General features: G+C 37.7%; 1 protein-coding gene across 6 annotated transcripts in view; it reads left to right on the top strand.

Annotated features, from left to right (window-relative positions):
• ATXN7L1 (ataxin 7 like 1) overlaps positions 1 to 20,587 on the top strand; it is a 112,503-nt gene that overhangs the window by 23,585 nt on the left and 68,331 nt on the right. For 5 of the 6 annotated variants that reach the window (XR_001865743.1, XM_017745936.1, XM_008642522.2 and 2 more), the window contains exon 2: positions 14,291 to 14,395. The exons of the other annotated variant lie outside the window; for it this stretch is intronic. Coding sequence is in view for 4 of the 5 variants with exons in the window: in XM_017745936.1 (XP_017601425.1) it covers positions 14,291 to 14,395 (105 nt within the window). In the remaining variant the exon portion in view is untranslated. The remainder of the gene's footprint in view (positions 1 to 14,290; positions 14,396 to 20,587) is intronic. 6 annotated transcript variants of the gene reach the window in all.

Here is a 20,587-nt window from a genome sequence, read left to right as displayed (position 1 = left end):
CCTACACCCCAATCCACAGAAATAAATGAACAATTGCTTTGCACGCCCAAATCCTCAGAATAGTATAATGCTGGAAGGGAGATTGCTTCTAAGCAAAGTTGACAGGCATCAGACTGCAGCATAAGAAGTGTTAAGTGGTCTGTAGTCATGTACTTAAGATTAAAATTAGGAAAAACTGTTATCTTCCTATATTTCGAGTAGTTCATTTCACAAAAGCCGCCTTTTTCTCCTTTCCAGGAAGCAAAAAAACAGCTCCAGAGACATCTGAAGCTTTCCCAAGTCTCTGAGAACAAGAAAACAAAATCATTGCATTTTTTTTGTTTGTTAGGTAGTGAGTATTACGTATGTGCAGGTGAGAATATGACTTGTGCAGTATTCAGTGTGGCAGAAATCGAAGCACAACAATAATGTGATTGAGCTGACAAACTGCTTCTTTCTTTTATTAAAAGCTTCCATTAATAGCATTTATTATATTAGTGTGTATGCCTTTGAGTGACAGTATTAAACCAATGATTTGTCTCAGGAGTAGGTGCTGTGCAACATAACAAGTTGATGACAGATACAAGTAATAAGTGTGTATTCCATTGCTTTTCATTTCTTTCTTTTGCTTCTTCCATACTACTAGATGGGCAGGTTACTTTAGGCTTGCCCTGTAAATTTTTTTAAAGTCTTCAGAACTGAAATATCTTGATATTTCTGAGGGAAAATACTTACAGTTTCTTCTGCTCATTCTTTAGTTGATAAAGTCTCCTCAAGATTCTTAAGGCCTTTTTTTGCTTGACGTAGGAACAAAAAACTTTATTATTTTTACTCTCATTTAATGGCAGCAAATTTCATGCGCCTATCTTGCTAGTGGAGTTTGCTCCTTTATAAAGTGGTCACTTTAACTGCAAAGGTTTATTTTTTGATTGATCCTGTATGTTTAAGAAACTGTTAGTAGCACTTCTGGAGGAAGGAGGGAGGTGGAAGGAACGGAATACCTCTGAATGGAGTGTGTACATATTCTTTAATATGTTCATTTAGTTCACTTTAGTGGCATACAGACTTGTATTGACCTGAGCCCTTCATGACCATGTTCTTTAAGGGTTGTGTCTGTTAGAGGTAAGAACACTCCCTGAGGTGTGCAGCAGGCTCTCGTCATGGACTCGGTTAGTCTAGCAAAACTGTGCTCTTGCCTCCTGGAATAAGGAAGAGACTACTGTACCAGCACAGAGTGCTGCATTGCCTGACTTGTTTGTCTGTAGGCAACATGTTGAACCAGTAGGAGCATATTCCTATCCTGGGAAATGTTTGTGGTGTGAATGTAAGTGTACTATATAAATCTCAGTGTAAGAGCTGATGAGGTATATATGCTTTTTCAGACAGTACAAGTATTTGACTGATTGCACTTGCAAAGATAATTATTCCCTTGAGAGCAGAATTCTTAAAATGAGAGCTTTTTTCTGGAGTTGTATGTTAGTGGAACTATAGGCTGCTCTTCAATTTGTAGAAATTTTTTAACTGTTTTGTCTAAGTGGCCTTGGGGTAGACATTTTGAATGTTTGGACTTTGGTTAGAAAGTTTCTCATTCATCTTTCTACATCTTGTTATCCATTAATATTTTTTCTCATATATTTTTCTTTGACATAAAGTCCTCTAACTGAAAAAACCCCACAGTTAAACACTTTGAGCAGTACCTTGATCTGTATGCCAACAAGAAAGAGAACTTAATCTATTTCATTTGGAACTGTGTGAAGGAAAAAGATGATGTTATTGAAAGTCTATCTGAAAGTAACTTTCCAGAGAGTTGAGTGACATGAGAGGCAATATTCCTGAAAAGAGGTGCTGTTATAGGTAGGAGGCAATACAGAAAAAGCTCAGAGAATTGGCATAAGAATTATTTGTGTCCTTTTAGACAGTACATTTAGACAATACATTTCCATTTAATATCCAGCTGTTAATTAAAAATGAGCAGACACTCTCCATCTTGGGTGAGAAGAGAGTTATATTAAAATACTTGGCCTTGGATCTTGTTGTAGGGAGAAGGGAAGATCAAGGAAATACCTAGCATTTTGTAAAATTACATAGGTGAGATTAAAGATCTCATTTTTCTCAATGTTTATTTGCTTGTTTACTAATTGTTTTCCTTACTACAAAAATTAGTCATTGTCTGAGAAATATTATTTTGATAATGCTATTTTCATTGTTAATTTTTAATAATAATAATAATAATGTTATTAAAGAGCTGGCCTAGAAAGCTGTGAACATTTCATTTTTATAAGGCTTTCTTTAACCCTTAATAACTTCTGTTCTTAATCAAAAAAAACAGGATTTCTGTAAAGATTGTCACACGCTGCTTCTAAAACATGCTGCAAGTTATCTTATTCGTTGCTTGTTCTATTGTCATAGTGAGGTCCCAGCCAAAATGAAGGGCCCCATTGTGGTCCCAGTGTATGGACAAATAGTAAGAGAATACTGAAAGGCTGCAATCTAAACAGGCAAGGCAGACAAAGAGCATATTATCCTGATTTTAGAGATGGGATACTGAGGCACAGAAAAATCTAATCAGGGTCATGCAAGAATGTTGTTTGGGAGCCAGGAATTAAGCCAGCTCTCTCCTTCAGTCCAGTTGTACTGCCTTAAACCAGAGTCGCTCTTCTGCAGAAGATAATACAGCTTTGCAGGCGAATGCGTGAGTGCCAGTTGTGTCTTGCTGAGTGTTTATGAAGGAAACACCAGTTGGAGGATTAAAGTCTGTTTCATGGCGGTCTGCACAGAAGAAACAGGAATGAATGGGGTTTTTGCCCATGGGATTTTTCTCCATAGGACCATTTTACTGCATAGATAACTTTTTCTTAGTGTGCATTGACAAGAAAATGAAAGAAGAGAACCTGCTATCCTTGTAGTATTTCATTACTAGCACTCCAAATGTTGGAATTACTAAAAGTATTGCAAACTAATTGTATTTAAAACACTTCTGTCTTTTTGCTGCAAATTCGGTAGTCCCTAATATGACTATTAGTAGTCCTTAATATGACATATTCAACATTTCCTTAAAAAAAAAAAAAAAACTAAAAGAAAATGTCATTAAATATCAGAGAAGTTATTTTCCTTTCAGACTTTATTTTTCGGATCACTAATATTTGTTCACTCAATATAAGATCATTGAAGCCATGAGGGAAATGGGGAGAAATAAAGAAAAACCACTTTAGTACTCACTCTGACTCGCTCTAAAGATGATGTGTAGTAGAGGTACTGTTGAGAAGTTACAGATGGGTTATTAAATTATTTTGGTTCTTTTTCAACCAGCATTTGATATCTCCAAATCTTCATCACACTGCTTCTGCAGGACCAGTATGTTCATGATGTTTCCATACCTGTTTAGTTTATTTGGCTGTGTGTCAGAAAGCTTAATCATCTTCATACAGAAAAATCAAAAGTTGAAGCATCGTGTATTTCTAAGTTATTGTAGTTAACTTGCAGATGACATCTCTTCCTGTGTCAAGGTGTGTTTTCCCAGCATAGAAGCTGTCAGAGTCTACCTGCTGCAGAAAGTATGGATGTGGTGCAACCCTCTAACTGTTGCTAAAGGTCAAACGTCTGATTCTGGAGAGCTATACATCAATCTGAGCTGAAATTTAGTGCCATCATCCATGAAGGGTACTACTTGTGCTGACAAGTCTCATTTGCAGTGAGACTTCTCGATACATATTTGAGAAAGAAAGAATTGTTCTGTTGCTATATGGTGGTTTGTGGAGACTGCCTGGTCAAGGTGCATGACATTTGCTTTGAATAATGAGAGAAATGATTTCCAGCCATTCCTCTCGTTATGTTCCTCTCCATGCCCGTGGGATGTTAAGAAATCGGAATTCTAATGTAGAGACTGATGATTTTCCTGCACATTCCCTATCCTTTGTATGCACACCTGTGTGCAGCCATGCTCACTCTCCCAGGTTTTTGATAGTGATATGCGGGGTATGCCCAGCCCCTGCCCTGGAGAGAGGCCTGCTGAGATAAGGCGATTGCATAACCTCCCAGCAAGATCCCCTTGAAAAAGGCAGCACTTCGTGGTGAGGGTGAGAGAAAACAAGAACCATGATCCCCCGGGAGACCCTATGTAGATTCTTTGTAACCCATTGGCTTCTACCCTCTCACACCCACCCTTGTATCCCTGTAAGATTTACCCTTCTGCCCGTTTGAGTTTGGAGAGCTTGTCCCTAGCCTCGCCTTCACAGGGTGCGGACTAATAAAGCTGCTTCACACAGAATTGCTAAACAAGCCTCTCGTCTCTCTCCTCCTGGTCCAGCCTGGGGTTTGCCTCACAGAACAAAAGCTGGAGTCACTAAAGAGCTGACAGCCTGCTGAGACAGGCACCTTTCTGCGAAGGCATCCCCAGCGGCCGAGGGATCGCCGCAGACCTCTGGAAGACTGTCCCTTGCAGGACACTCTCTCTGGATCAGTCATGGCTTCCTGGCTCTGAGCCACAGACCCCAACCCGGCTGCGACTGCGATATATGTGAGATCTAAGAGAAATCCACTGTATCTGCAGGGTTAGAAAGTCCCGATCAGGTCTTTGCTGTGCTTTCCATACTCAGGAGTCTGGGGTCAGTTATGCTGTATTTTCTACAGATGGAACATCACCTCTTCTTCAGAATATGGAGTACATAGTCTGGATACTTATAAATAATGTGTCTTTTTTCCTTGCCCTCAGTTATTTAATTTTTGCTGTCATTGGATAATATTATTGCTGTCCTGAAGAGTTCCAGATATAAGCAAGATGAAATTTGTAGCTGGAGGTGATATCTTTAATTAGACTGAGTATATCTGGTTGGGAAAATAGAGATATTTGGTGGCACACATCTTAAATCCCAAAAGCCAGATCTAAATGCTAACCTGTTGGTCTGTTTGAAGATACTGTTTACATTTACGTGACTCTGGTAGCTTGCTTTTGAACACATTAAAAGCCTGTTTCTTCCTTGTATTTTGCTCACCTAGATTTTTGAGGCACATTTGTGAAAAATTTTTTGTGATTTGTGGAAAATTTTTTTTTGTTTGAGGCTTTTTGTTTGGGTGTTGGGTTTGTTTTTTTTCATTTGTTTATATCTTTGGATCTTAATATACTTAACTGGTATCTATTTTACAATGTAGCAGGATTTTCTTCTGGGTATTGACTTTGTACAGTTTTATAATACTAACTTCATAAGCAATGGCTCTAGTTCCTGAAATATGTTGTTATATGTAAAATAGAAGGCAATTCAAAATCAAAGTTCCTGAGGAAAGAGCTCCTTTAGATAATTTCCCTAAAGTGCAATCTAATAATTAAAGCAAAGTGTAAAAACAGTTGACGATTTTGTAGATATTACTGGAGTTGTTACAGTTGTCTGTTTTTCATATGTTACAATTACACTTAACCTTACTGAAAACTAGATACTGTGTAATTGAGTGATGTCCATTTCAATTACAAACATGGGTTTTACTGACTTTCACCCTGCTAAATTGTATTTTGTCTTGCTTTGCAGCCTTGTTCCACTTTCCAAATTGTTCCACACAGACTTGCAAGAGAAGGGCCAGTGCAGAGCATTGCCAAGTTGGTGAATGGGCTGTCTTTACTCTAGCTGACCCTTTCCAGTGCCATCCTCTGTCACTCCGGCCCTGGAATGCAGTGTCCAATGCAAATGTTCACTACTATTTATTAATATATTTTAGCAACTTTTAATGTTATATTTGCCCTTAGTTTAAACTCTGATGGTAAAAAAAGTAAAATGAAAGTGTTAACCAAATTTCTCATAGTCATCCAAACAGACCTCAGTGGTTTATAACCTGCTCTCTTAAATGTACATTGGTCTCTGAGTACCTGCACCCTTTGTGTCTGCAAAGGGGAGGTTCCTTAACTGAAGGGCTGGCAGGAAAGTCACTGTGTGCAGAAACTGATAAGGTGAAAGTTACCCTTTCCGATTACTTTGCACAAAATAACTGAAAAGTTAAATGGCAAAATGGGAATCTGGTTTTAAAGATTAGTTCAGTAGTAGGAAGTGTTAGAAACAGATGGAATTATGTGAAGGTTGACTATGTGCTTGTGGTGGTTGGACCCTAGTTAGACGCAGGTACCCACCAAAGCCACTCTATCACCAGCCTCCTCAGCTGGACAGGGGAGAGAAAATATAGCCAAAGGCTCATGGGCTGAGATAAGGGCACAGAGAGGTCACTCACCAATTACTGTCACAGTCCAAGCAGACTTGACTTAGGGAAATTAGTTGAATTTATTACCAGTCAAAATCAGAGCAAGATAGTGAGAAGTAAAACAAATCCTAAAAACACCTTCCCCTGACTCCTCCCTACTTCCCAGGCTTTATTCCCGATTCTCTACCTCCTGTCCACCCAGCAGCACAGGGAGACAAGGAGTGGGGATTGTGATCAGTTCATTACATGTTGCTTCTGCCACTGCTGCTTCCTCAAGGAGAGGAGTCCTTCCCCTGCTCCAGTGTAGGGAGGGTCCCTCCCATTGGAGGCAGTCCTCTACAACCTTCTCCAACCTGAGTCCTTCCATTCTTCATGAGCTGCTCCAATGCGGGTCCCTTTCCACGGGGTGCAGTTCTTCAAGAACAGGATGCTCTAGTGTGGGTCCCCCAGGGGGTCACAAGTCCAGCCAGCGAACCTGGTCTAGCGTAGGCTCCTCTTTCCGTGGGGCTACAGATCCTGCCAGGAGCCTGCTGCAGCACAGGCTTTCCATGGGGTCACAGCCTCCTTTTGGGCATCTACCTGCTCCAGTGTGGGGTCCCCCATGAACCTCCGTGGTGAGACAGGCTGGTCTTCAACATGGGCTGCAGGGGAATCTCAACTCCAGAGCCTGGAGCACCTCCTCTCCCTCCTTCACTGACCCTGATGTCTGCAGGGCTATGTCTCTCACATATTCTCTACATCTCTATTCTCTGTCCACAATTATTTCTGCACAGAAACTTTTTTTCTTCTTGAATATGTTGTTACAGAGGCGTTAATATGCTGATGGTCTCAGCCTTGACCAGTGGCAGGTCTGTCTTGGAGCTGGCTGGCACTGGCTCTGTTGGACATGGGGGAAGATTTTGGCAGCTTCTCAGAGAAGTCACCTCTGTAGCTCCCCCCACTACCAAAACCTTGCCACACAAGCACAGTGAAATGTTTCTGAATCTTTTTATATGTTACAAATTAATAAATACATTTACTGCTGTTTTTAACCGATAGGCAAGTAGTTTTATAAAGCTTCTTTTGGAGCCAAGTGTCTTCCTTTAATATTGCACAGATAGCTGTGTGACGGATTTCAGAGTAATCTAGAGAGGCACCACTGCTCCACTGCAGTTTGAACTGATCTTGGTCCTGTTGGCCCTCCTGCTGTCCAGTTCTGGGCTCTGCATTTCATTCTCCTCATGCTGATGGTAGCAGTCATGAGGTTCTGCAGCAAGGCAGCTTATGGAATGAAAATGTCAGAAAACCTTTTCCTGTTTTGTTCTGTCCTTCATATTGCTTTGCTGCTGATTCAGAGTTGGCTTGAATTTGACTCCTTGTGTAATCAGTTAATTGATGGTACAAGCACAAGGGAGGGGCAGGAATATGAAGCTTGGAGTCCAGAAGGACCATACCAGAGCCGGACTTTGATCAGTTTAAATTCTGAGTTGTACAGGGAGTGAAATAAAGGTTCCATAAGCAGACAAGCTATATTCTGCCTACCCCAGGAGCTAAGGGGCCCTGTGCCTCCATATAGGGGAGTTTTAAAAAGTTTGTTTTTCAAGGAGGAAAAACTTACATTAGGTGCTGTCTTATTCTCTAGATGGCTTAAGACATGAAAAACTGAGATTTCTTGGTGTCATAGGTATGCTGTATACTTTTTTACATGTGAGTTTTGGGTTTTCCAGTATTCTTGTGATATGTTAATTTGGTAGTCCAGGCAATTCTGGTTCTATATTGCCAAATTACCTTAGACTGGGATGGCAAATAGCCTACATAAATTACATAAAACCCTTCAGAATTGTAGAACAACAGCATTGTCGCATTTTCCCATGCTTATTTCATTTTTCTCTTTATTGACATGTGGTGTCTCATGCAAAATAGTAGTCAGTGTTGCATAGCTTACTTTATAATCCCTTCCAAACAAAGGTTGTTACAAAAGATATGCAGATATGGTTAATCCACAATATTTGTTTAGATCACTAGTTCCCAATTATGAACTTCTGTTTTTTCTTTTATTATGGGTCTTTGGGAATGGAAAGCACCACTTCTATCTTCAGTACCAATGCCTAGATAAGGCAGCGGAGTACAAAGTCTTTCTGCGTCATTGGGGGTGGTATTTATTGTGTACACTATAATTAATGAACTATTCCCAGCATTCTTTAGGATTGCCACTGTCCTCGTGATTGCTCTAACCTGGGAGGCTGCATACCATCTGACCGTACTGGACTGGTTTAAAGGTGTCATGACCTTGACTCTTTACCACACTGACGCTTAAGTCTATTTGCTGCCTTTTCCCTGCATTTTTTTTTCTTCCTCACAGTCATGTTTCATTTATTTTTGCTGTTGCTGAGAAGGCCAGTATTTTTGTTTTCTTCTCATTGATTTTCTTTCTCACTTGGCTTTTTAGCATGCAGAATCTTAAGTGTCTTGTATTAGCACCTGAAGGGCATCAGTCAGGACTTATGACAGTTGTGTTTGGTCCTACATTAGTTCTGTCATGAATATTTTAATTTTATTTTTTCCTCAACTTTATGATTACTTTAACCATGACTGCATTTTTTGATCAGAAAAGAAATGATCTTGAGGATTACTTCGTGGTGCTGACCCTGAAGTTAGCCACGATCTCAGCAGGATCTTGGAGTAAATGTCATCCAGCAATCTCTTTCAGCTTAAATCATTCTGTGATTAATTTGCAACTGTGACTGACATTTTCAGCGGTAAAATGCAATTTATACTGGAGAACTAATTACTGAAGTGACTTACTGGTTTTTGTGTAAGAAAGGAAAACTGCACTCAGGGGAGAATAGACTCATGTTAAATGGAAAGGTGTGACATTTATTTCTGTGATAAGACCAGCCTGTCTATGCAAGCGTATTTAACTGCTTTCTGAATAATGCCCTGAAGATTGTCTTTTTATTGTTTCAGTTTCAAGTTTCAATTCATCATTCGAATGACTTAGTTTTTTAAGTAATCTTAAATGTAGAAGTAATCTACTGCACTGAAAGATTTTGTACGTTACTCCAGTTCTTGAATGATGTACAGATTTGTCACTTCTGTGGAACAAGAGGGAAATATTGGGCACATTTCTAGACACAGAGTTTAAAAACGTGTAACTCCAGGAGCCAGAAGAACCACATGTATTTGGTTTTGTCCATTGCCATTTTTGCCATTGCTTTTTTTTTTAGCTTTTCTTTGTTAATTTTAAACCAGTGTGCAGTGTGTCTTGAATAGTCTTTCTCTTCCTCTCCTCCCGCCCCTTCTCTCTCAGCACATAAACATCACTAATGTTTTTCAAAGCAGGCTTTGTGGGTATATTTAGTGGAGCAACAGATATATAAGTGAATGCTTAAAGTGTATATAATTTATAGCAAAAGATCATCATTAAAAACTTGATTTCCCACGCAATACTGTGAGGTCTTACTGTTTGACAGCCTTAATTCTGCAGTGAAAGAATGTTTTAGATTATTTCTAGCTTGTGTTTTATTATACAGTGGGATGTAAATGATTATGAATTATATAATAATAGAGAAGGAACTTCATATAAGTCATCTGTCTTTGATTGTTACTAAAAATAATTCCTTTCTGTGTGTTATTGGAGAAGATAAAAAGTGGTATCTGACACCTGCCTTTTTATGTTTGTGCCACAATTTGCAGAAGCAACATTTTCTGTTGTTTCTATGGTATTTGTGTTTTTAATGCACATTTCACCAAATTTTCTTACAAAACTAAGTCATATGGCTACAGCTCTTTTTATTTGCAAATGTTAGTAATATAGAACCTACAGGCAGAAGTTGTATTCACTTTTCGAGTACCATAGCAAAGTATAGACCAAGTAATATTTTAAGATTTTAATCTATGAAAGTAATTTCAAACAGTCAGCATTTGCTGTCTCAGATTTCCACCTATACAGAATATCTTTCCCATGATATGGGCCACTTTTGCATCCTGTAAGTTCAGTAGCTCATTTTCAAGAAGGCTTTTGTCATTGATAGTATCAACGGGCACGGCTGTGTCAGCTGTGTTTCATTTTGAGTGGATGACGATTCAGAAGTGTAAGGAGAGAGGTATGTGTGGATGGACCTTCTGGAAAGTGTGTGGGTACTGAAAAATAAGTTACCACTTCTTTTTACCATCGACAGTCTACTTTGAATCTGCTGGAAGTATCTTCCAGTAAAATGAGGGGACTGTGATGGGGGCTGTGGAGTGCTTGTACCTTGCAGAAAGGCTGGGCAGCCCTTTGTGTCTCACATTTGTGTCTGTACTGACACACAGGGAACAAGCAGGTCACCATGCCAGTGTGCAGGGAGACATGCACACCGTGGTCACTTTGTTTCACTTTCAGGGGCTTGGCAGTTTTTGGTAGAAAATAAATACTCTTTGCAGTTGCTTTTCTGTCCCTCCTTGTTCTTTTTGTGCCTTGATAATTATTTCAGTACCATTTGATAGTCACTCACCTTATTCAATAATTACTGCCTGTCTTTTTCAGTGGTCTTTCCTCTTTCCATGAAGAAGTCTTTCCTGCGCTAGCTTTAGAGACATATTTTCTTCCCCAAAAGTAATCTTTTCTGAAAAGCTTATCACCATTGCTTCTGACTAAGCAGGCAGGGAGATGGGATTATTGCCTTTAGAAGAGTTTTTTGTTTGGAGAAGCTACTGTCTTTTTTTGTTGCACACAGAAGGTCCAAACTGTCAAATGGCTGCAATCTGATCTAAGAATGGTACCAGTGTCCAAAATAACCTTTCAGTCTTGGTTGCTTTGAGTAGGACATGGCAGCATTGAACTGTTCTTATTAAAAACAGAAAAACCTGTATGAAAATATATATAGCTGTTTATATTTTCTACTTTCTTTTAAATTTCAAATGTTCCTTCCTTTATTCATTGTAAATTCTCTGATCTGGATTGCATTTTGTAATATTATTACATCTAATAAAGTGTATCCCCAGTTGGAATTTGTAGCGAGCCAATATTAATATCTTGTGCAATTTCTGTTGAAAAGTAATTTGTATATAATGTGTGTATGCTTACAAATCATGAGTTTAATCATGAAAAAAGATTTCTGCCAATTTTATTAGCATGAATACACTAAGAGAGGTAGTTGAACCTGCTTGGACTTGATGAATTTTCCTCTTTTAAAAACTCTTGCATAGTGAGAGTTTTAAGGAATCTTAAAAGTCTGAAAGATAGTTTTTAATTTAAGTTTTTTATCTATTCTGATTCAATAATAACAGTATAGTTCTGTGCTGCGATTCTTATTTTCAACCTTCAGTCTTGTATCCTTGAGATTCTTGGATTATTTTAAGTGGACTTTTGAGAGGGGGCTAATAACTTCAGTTCATACAGAAAACTCACCTTTACAATGGACATTGGCCCCTCCACTGGGCTATTTCTAGGCATCTGCAAAATGAAAAAACTTCCAAAGTGCTGCTTCAGAATGTGACTTACTCTGCACCTGTGCATCCTTTTGATGCTGGTGTGTCTCTCAGCAGCATTTTGGTGTGTTCTCCTACGTGTCTGTGCAGTTTCTTTGTGTATCAACCCATATGGAGTATGAAAAAAACCCTCAAATGGTGGTATTTACCTGTTAGGTGCAGTGGTGTTTGCCAGGGTAGTGGAGCAAGCTCACGGGTACCAGGACTTTGCCTTCACTGCTCTCTCTCCTTGACAGTGCCTGGTGAAAAGGTAGATGGTTTTGTGATCCTGTGAACTAACCTGATTCCTTTTCCCACCTATGTCCTTGAATGGTTTTCACCAGTATTAATACCTTATGTTTTTTGTAATTTACTTCCTGTAGCAAGAAATCATAAAAATTCAGACTCAAACCCAGCCAAGCTTTAGATGCCTCAGAGCTGGACATGTTTTAAAGGTTAGGATACAGTCCTGTGAAGGTTAAATCAACTTAAAGAATTTCAACTGGAAAACAGTTGTAACTTTTGTGTTTGTGAAGGGCAAAGTCTATATGTTTTCATAAGAAGATTGTCACCGTACCTTTCAAACAACAGAAAAAGATATTTTGAGATGTTTTAACCATTTTTAAAATATTTAATAACTATACTTAAATGCATGTTTTTGAGCTGAGACTTTGTGTCAAATCATACCTAGAAGAAATACTCCTTTCTGTGGAACTCACAGTGCTGCTATTGGAAATCCGTAGGTTCTGATCAAAACTATCCAGCTAAGAATTGCCAATGTAAAATAAATTTTAAGATTGCTGACTTACCATATTAAAACAATAAATAAAATAAAAAGACCTGTTTTAGTGGCTGCTTAGGGTTTTGTTTATTTGTTTTACCAGTAAGGAAGATTTGATTCAACCAAACTTTGCACTTTTGGCTTTGCCACTACTAACACTAATTACACCAAGGGAGTTTATACCTCACCACTGGAGTTCTTTTAAATTTAGGCTGAATGTGTTGGTTGCATTCATCTGGCTGTACTGCATTTAAAGGCTTGGTTAGTGCAAGACCAGCACTGCAAAGGTGTCATGTCTGGTTAACCTTTCAACTGGATTTCATAGCCTTGTACAAGCAGTAAGAGAAAGGGGTTTGGTTTTCAGTGGATAAAGGAACAATTCACATCATATCATACTATGAAATACCTGCAGGTTGGTGAGGCTGATTTGTGCCCAAGAATTCTTGAGTGAGCCTCTTTGGATCTATTTGTGGTACTGCCTGTATTCCCATAAGTGTGATGTCCCGTTCCTCTGGGCTTTTTGGGAACTGAAGACATTATACACTTCATTGTGCCAAGTATTGGCATCATAAGCAGTGATGTTACCTACAGTGCCAGAGACCAGGGCAGAATTACTTGTGAAAGTAGTTCTAGGGCCAAAATAATTGCTTTGGTTAAGAACTAGTGAAATAAGGTACCTGCTTCAGTCAGTTTTTGAAAGAAATCGCTATTTTTTAGAAATGCGTGACTTACTGCAGAAGTAGGATTTAGTTTTTGATGTTTATCAATCACAGCTGCTGTTGTACGTTTGTCCTCTCAGTTTTCCTCCTGTTTAAAAGGCACCAGGTTAATATTTCAGTCTGCATTTGCAAGTTCTGTAATAGATTTCAGATGCTCCTGAATACCACTGAAATTTACGACATCTTTATTTTTATAATCGGAGAGGTAGTGTGATCTGTGGGGCCAGTACTTGGCATGGGGTTACTAATGCAGCAGCACATTCATTAACAACACTGAGTATGGTGACATGATCCCACTGAAATGCATAAAAGTGACTGGAGTTTTGTCCTCTTAAGCTGAGCTGTGGTAGATGAGTATGTGTGCTTGTTCTTAAGTTATAGCAATGAAGAGTAGAACAGGTTACCTCACTTGTAATGTTGGAGTTCTGAGGGCTTCAGTTAGTAATTTAAGCCCATTTTACTCTGTCTGTAATGGCTTAAGAATGCATGTATTGCATTATGTGTTTCAGCTGAGAGGGACAAGTGCCTGTCATCATCTGACTGTACCTGTCTGTGGATTTCATTAAATTCCTCATACCATCCCCAAGAAATACCTCATTAACCAACTTTGTCTTTTCCCACAGTATTTGTTGGGGACAAACAGCAGGGTGTTGGAACTAGGGAAGGGCATTTGCACAGAATCAGAAATTTCATATGGCATGGCATCCTGGCTGTATTTTAAGCTGTAGGGTCTTTGACCTTGGTTACTATAACTAGCTTTTAAGCAGGAGCCTTTCTCAAGCAACTTATAGTCAAGCTTGGAATATTATAACTTGGAGCATAACCTATGCAACGTGTTTTCTATAAGGATCTTTAGGCAGAGATTTTTAAAACAATATTCCTTTGTACAGTATTCTGTACAGACCAGTACAGAAATCCTTATTCCACTTCTTGGCAGTGAGTGTTAAGAAAAGGTGTTGCAGTCTGTGTTCTGACTCAGACTGAGGGATAAGACTGCAGCATTAGTACAGGACCTTGAAATCCAAAAGAGGGAAAAAACATCTCTTTAACATAGTAAGAAGCTCTTATGGAGCAATGCATACATTTGCTTTGTATAAATTAATATAACAGTAATGGCCCTACAGTATTTTCAATTTTTTTTCTTAATATATATTTAAAGCATAATTTCTAATTCTTGTATATATTTTTAACTTTCCCACAGATATGCACTTATTTGGCCATTATCCAGCTCATGATGATTTCTATCTTGTAGTGTGCAATATCTGCAATCAGGTAGTCAAGCCACAGGTTTTCCAGTCACACTGCGGTAAGTGAATGTTTTCTTTCCTGAATTACAGTGCCAAACTGGCGTATGGCTCTCTTAAGAATCATTGCATACAATCATAACAGAGGCATTGCAAATAGACTTTTCTGGTTATCTTGTGTTCTTTCCACAGAAAATACCAGCAGTGCCTTCAAATAAGCGTATTTCCTGTAGAGGAAGTTAAAGTAGTTGTTCTAGAAGCTGAGCTTTTCAAGTTGAACTTGTCATCATAAATTAACCTGTTACAATAAATAAATCCTGTTAGTTAGGGACTAGCTAGGCTAAAACTATTATGATCTAACACTGGATTGTCTTTTCTCAAAGCTGCAAAGTGAGGTCTATGATACTGATCTACATTAACTAGAAGTTGGATGTTATGGATTGTTTTCTGGTGGGATTCATGCATAACTATATATAGGGTATATTTTTATATTTATCATAATGTTTAATTTTTTACAAAATTGGCATTTTGAGACACATTTCTTAAATTAACGTTTTTCAAGAGAATCTTGAGAAGCAGCAGACATATGCAGATATTCATTTCTCAATTTAGTATGACAACAATGAGATGACGATTTTAATGTTGACTCTTTGAAAGCAGAGTTACTCCAGTTAGAAATTTTTGGTATTGATTAACAAACTACTTTCAATTATTTCTGAAAAACTTAATCCCAAGGTCTGGTTTATTTATTACTTGTCTAGTTGTTTATTTGTTATTTGTTCAGTGATTTGTTTCTGTGGTGATTTTTTTTTCGTTCTTTTGTTTGGTTTTTTTAAGATGTACAAAGAGTGACTGGCATAGCTAGCTTTGTAGGAGGTTTAATAAAATTTAGTTAAATCAAAATAATTTGAAGGCGATTGCATAATAATGAAAGGCAGCTACTACTGAGGATGGAATCAATTAAATACATTAAGAAAAAGAATAGCCCAGATTTTACTTGTCTAAATACAAGTAAACTTCACAAATCCTGTACCTCTTTTAGTCTTTTTGACAACAAAGCAACTCAGTAATGGAAAAATGTAAGTGGGATGGACAGGAAAGTAGTTTATTTTCTTGAAAGATATTATTACCAGATTACTGGCTTGTGTTTGTATGGACGGGCTGCTAACAACCAACCAGGAGCAACTGCATTCATGTTCGGAGGCAGTTTTAAGACTTGCCCCAGCTTTGACCTAGATTGAAATAATTGTGAAAAAATGGTTATAGTGAAATACAGCTTTTCTATCCAGTGAATAAGAAAAGATCTGAAAGTATTTTCTAGGGTGAAAAGGGCTTATTAATTTAATGGTGAGGGCAGATGTTGATTTTAGTGTGTTAACAAGCCATCCTGCTATTTCTTTTCAAAATTTGTTTCTTGCCCTTAGTCTTACATGGTTCATTTCTGCCGAGCTTCAGGTATCTTAGGATTCTTTCAGTGAGTAACAGAAAAGCTTCTCTGCATATGGTTGTAGGTACAGTGGGTACATAAACATTGAACTCGTGCATCAATAGAATGTGCTTCAGGACAGAGGAACCTGTGGGAGGCCTTGCTGTAGCCTTCCATAGCTGTGCTCTTTCCTGGGCATGAACCTGCTTTGGTGAGCAGTGTGAATGTTGGTCCTGTTTTCATGTAGCACGCATATAGAATGATGTTACTTCTAGGTGAGAGTAAATTACTCTGTGTTAGAAAGGATTTTTGAGCTCTTTTTAAGTAGTATGTTGCCATCAGTGTTAGTGTAGTGCATGTAAACTACAAAGATCCTGTCTGTTACTGTCTGGTTTTCTCTTTTCTCCATTACTCCATTATTTTTGCTATTCCATTTACTTCATCTTCATTATACCAATCCTTTTACACTGGTTGATTGAATGTTAAGTTCTGAATTGCTTGATTTAAGAGCCTAAGGCCAATAAAGACTTGGAAAAAAACTAGGTTGTGTTAAAAAACCCCCAGAGAATAGTTGACCAAAGGTCTTGAAGATTGTACTTAATCTAGTCAGACTTGTTTCAGGAAAGGTATACTGCAATATTGCTGAAAGGGGTGTGAAAGAGCTTTAAATATATAAATTATTTTGTTTTAAAGAAGAAACAGTAAAGGTATTATACTAAAACCATACAAAAGAAGTTTTAGAAGATAGAAGGTTTCTTCAAGGTCTCAAGAATTGTTGTTAAATAACTAATAATTTTCAAAAAATTAATCTGTTAAAAGTACACCATCTTGAGTATATGAAATGAATCTACTAATTTATAGTTGTTTTCATAAGAAATGAATAAGATTTAAAGAAGAGCTACACAGAGATGTTATTAATTGTTCTGAAGTTGCATTGTCTGGTTAGAAAATGATAAAAATCTCCCATTAGAAAACACATCAACTATTAACTGCTTGTGATTGAATAATTTTTTGCTGGATGTGTTATGGTTCCAGTAGTCCATTGAGAAGGTCTGGACAAGGCCTCATTTGCAACATAGATTCTGGCTGCACAGAACTTTTCTGTAAAGCAGGAATATTTGATTTTCTATTCTATTTAGAGTTTTGTCACCTTCAGACACATTCATTTTGGTGGAACAGTGTTTCTTTAATTAGAGGATGCAGCAGAATGCTTGTAAATTCAGTGATGCTGGGCATGTCTGTCAGTATACTTTGAGGTATTTTAGACTATCATATTTACCACAAAATGCATTATTATACATGTCTTGAATTGCAGCTTCAAAGTTGTAACATGGACAATGGAATGAGAAAGCATTAGAAGGCACTACTGGTTTTTTGGCTCTTGTAGGTTGTATCATGGGGAGTCTTTATTGCTACTGACAAGGACTTGTAGAAATCTATTCCAGAATCTCCCACGAAGTGTGGTTTGTTGCTAATATCCCTGGTAAGATCCAATCCATATCCTCTCAGTAAGAAATTAGGTCCATGCCAGGCACATGCTTTATGTTTCTAGGTTCCCTGCATTGTAACTTGAAGGTCTTGGCTTCGGAGCAGCAATGGAATGTTTTAGTTTAGCAAAGGTTTTTGTAACACTTCTCTTGAGCCCTTGCTGGCATCTGCCTTTCTCCAGAGCATAAGAAGACCCACTGTTTCATTTGCCTCTCTTTTCAGACATGTGGCAGCCATCCTTGTTGATGGCTCTGGAAAGTTGTGAAAATTATAGAGGCAGATGTTGTTTAACTTTTAAGGGTTTGATTCCAGGAATATCAAGCAGAAAAAAAGAAAAATCTGGTTATGGTTCAAGCTATTTTTAATGGCAGGCAGTGCATCATAGAACCTTAGGCAGTAGAAATCAGGAAGGTAAAAGAAGAGATCTGGCTAATTAGAGGACTGACTTGCTGGGCTTGAGAGCATATATAGTGAACACAACATGAAGTTTGCTGTTTCAAGGTAACATATTTGTTCTAGCCCCTAAGTCAGAGAAATACTGAGCTATTTTTAAGAGCAGTTTCACATCCTTGCATCTGCAGGATAAACATATACATTTGTAAGGATTAAACCATTCATTTATATATGATTTAAGCCCACCTGAAAGAGACTTGCTGTTACAGGCCGCTGGATAAACCATGTAAATCAAATAATTTCTTGAGGTTATTCAGTATTATTGTGCTCTTAAAAAATAGTATGTCGTAATGTCATCAACAGTAGGGTTGAAATAGTGGTGTTTACTTCTGAAGTCATTTTTTTTTGAGTAACATAGTGGTAGAGTATCTTTGATTTGCTTTTTATTTTTTAATGTGCAAACATGTAGTTGTATTTATCCCTCCACAAAGTAGTTTGAAATGAGAAGTCAGTCTCAATATGCAGCTTGTAGCATTCCTAAGTGTACTTGGCATGTGAGGAACTGTAGTTTTGATTTTCAGAAAATTTTAATTCTTTCTCAAATGCCAACCTCAATGAAGATCACTTATTGGAACATCAAAATATTGTACCATAGTACAATACTGAAATAGGATAATGTTCTTGCTGTTTGTTTAGGAGACTTCTAGGCTGGCAATCTATGCTTAACTCTGTCCCTATGACTTCTGTTAACTCCAGTTCTGTGTCATTGTGAAATACTGGTGAAGATGGCACCCTGTGCCATTTCCCAGGAGACATTTTCATTTTTCTTAGTCCCCAGAAAGATTAAAGCTTCATATTCTTATACTGCATTGTCCTTTACTAGACTGAAGAGCATCAGATACAGTTCTGGTTATTTTTTTTAATGTTTTGTACAGTAATAGTCTCATTTCTTTGGTCTTTCCCATTTAAAAGGAAAATCTCTCATAAAAGGTAGCTGTGGCACAGTGAGGATCAAGCAGTGTACACTTTTAGAGACCTTGTCAAGACATCTTGACTTTTGTTGGAGGAAACAAATTAATGATGGGAAAGTGTTAAAAAAAAAAGTTGGGAGGAGGGAGGGAAGAGGTGAATTAGCCAAGCTAAATAGTGCTGCTTGGTAAAACAATAGGAGCAGTATAACCATCAAAGAACGCTTCCACACATGCTCTGGAACAGTTTCCAGAGCTGTGGATGGTATCTTAATGAATTGAATAGTTAAGATCCCCATTTGATGAAGTTGTATCATACAACTCAGAGGAAACCAATTTTGCTTCATCAAGGAGAAATGACCACAAAGACCTCTATTTTGTGCTGATTTCTTTACTGGAGGCTCATTGATCCTGCCTGTCTGTAACGTTCTTCTAACAGGCTTCAAATTAAGAAGTAGAAATTCTTATTCCTTAAAAAAGTAAAAAAAACTATACTTGGTTTTCATTACTTGTGAGTTAGAAATCCTTGGATTAGTATCTTCATGTCATCCTGTAAGTTGCAAAGGGATATTTCTGTTTTATCCTTTCATTTGGCTGTGTGTCATTTAAAAGAAAAACAAACTAGAAAGTAATGGAGCACTGAAGAATATAAATAAATTATTTTCCCTTCCGTATCGTAATTATTTTCCTGAGAGAGGTTATATATTTTGAATTACTCAGACTAGCTATTTTACATTGTGCTAGTTGTGTGTTACGATTTAATGAACCATGGTTAAAGACAAGAAGGGTGAACTTCAGTATGAATAAGAATTATTTGCTTTCTTAACACTAGCTTGAACATTACTAGTTAGCACCTTTCTTGCGTAGGGATTTTGGTAGAGGTGCCAGTGTCACATTTGACAGATTATTCTGGTTTTATATTCTCAATTATTCAATACCTTGTTTTTTATTAAATACAAATGTTTGGGGGTTTGTAATTGTTAATATTTTATTCACGGCACTTGACCTTTTGTCAGAGGCACTTTTGTGCCCTTAAAGGGCAATGACATTTTGAGTGATTCTCCTTCTGTTACTGCAATTTTCTTTTTTCATAGCCTTGTCAAAACTTGTTCTATGATATCATTATTGATTAAATAACTTTATACTTGTCACATGTTTAGGTTTCACTGCGTAAAAGAATTAAAATAATAAAAATTGGTCTTGTCCCTACAGTTTTTTTTTCCAAAATGGAAACAGTAGCAGCTAAACAGACAAGATTCCAAGTTTTTCTTTTGGTAGGGGTGGGGACAGAGGGAAGATGGAATTGAATGTTTTATGTATCTTATATGTACATTTTTATTTATGTGATGGCCTAGGATACTCTGATTTTGTCTGACACACTAATTTCCATTGCTCTAAATTGGAAATCCCTTGTTTCTGAAAAAAGTTTCAGTAGCTTTACAGTCTTTCTATCAGAAATCTTGTTCTCAAGACAAAAGCCAGCAGCATAAACCTCTGTCTTCTGCCAGTGATGAAAATCTAAGCTGTAGTTCCTGCAATGGTGCCTGTGCGTCTGTCATGTTCACATCCTTGTAAGATTTCCAAGTCCAGCATAATGGCAGACACTGTGAAACTGGGGTCACCAGCTATCTTTTGCACCATTCTTGGAGTAGTCCAATAGTACATTCCTGTATGGACCATCCAGGCTGAGTGACTATTACCCATTAAGAAGCAAAACTAAACCAGCACTCCTTTGAATTATCTTTTTCCTTACATATTCTTGTAGTGACATATTTTTAGACGGTCAGCAATTCTTGAGACTCTGAATAGGTACAAAAACGCAAATTCTGCCTTTGTTTATTCTGTTACAAAATCTTGCTTTCTTTATATGCTAACTGCTAATAGAGTCTGGCCAGATGCAGAAAAGCACTTAGCTGCACAAAAGGCAATCAGCTGACATTTCAATACTTGATTCAAATGCTACAATGAAGAAAAATCCC

Source organism: Corvus brachyrhynchos, unplaced genomic scaffold (genome assembly GCF_000691975.1).
Source record: "Corvus brachyrhynchos isolate BGI_N302 unplaced genomic scaffold, ASM69197v1 scaffold239, whole genome shotgun sequence".
Lineage (NCBI taxonomy): Eukaryota > Metazoa > Chordata > Aves > Passeriformes > Corvidae > Corvus > Corvus brachyrhynchos.
The sequence above is the reverse complement of the archived record's forward strand: the minus strand, read 5'-3'. Positions and strand labels throughout refer to the sequence as shown.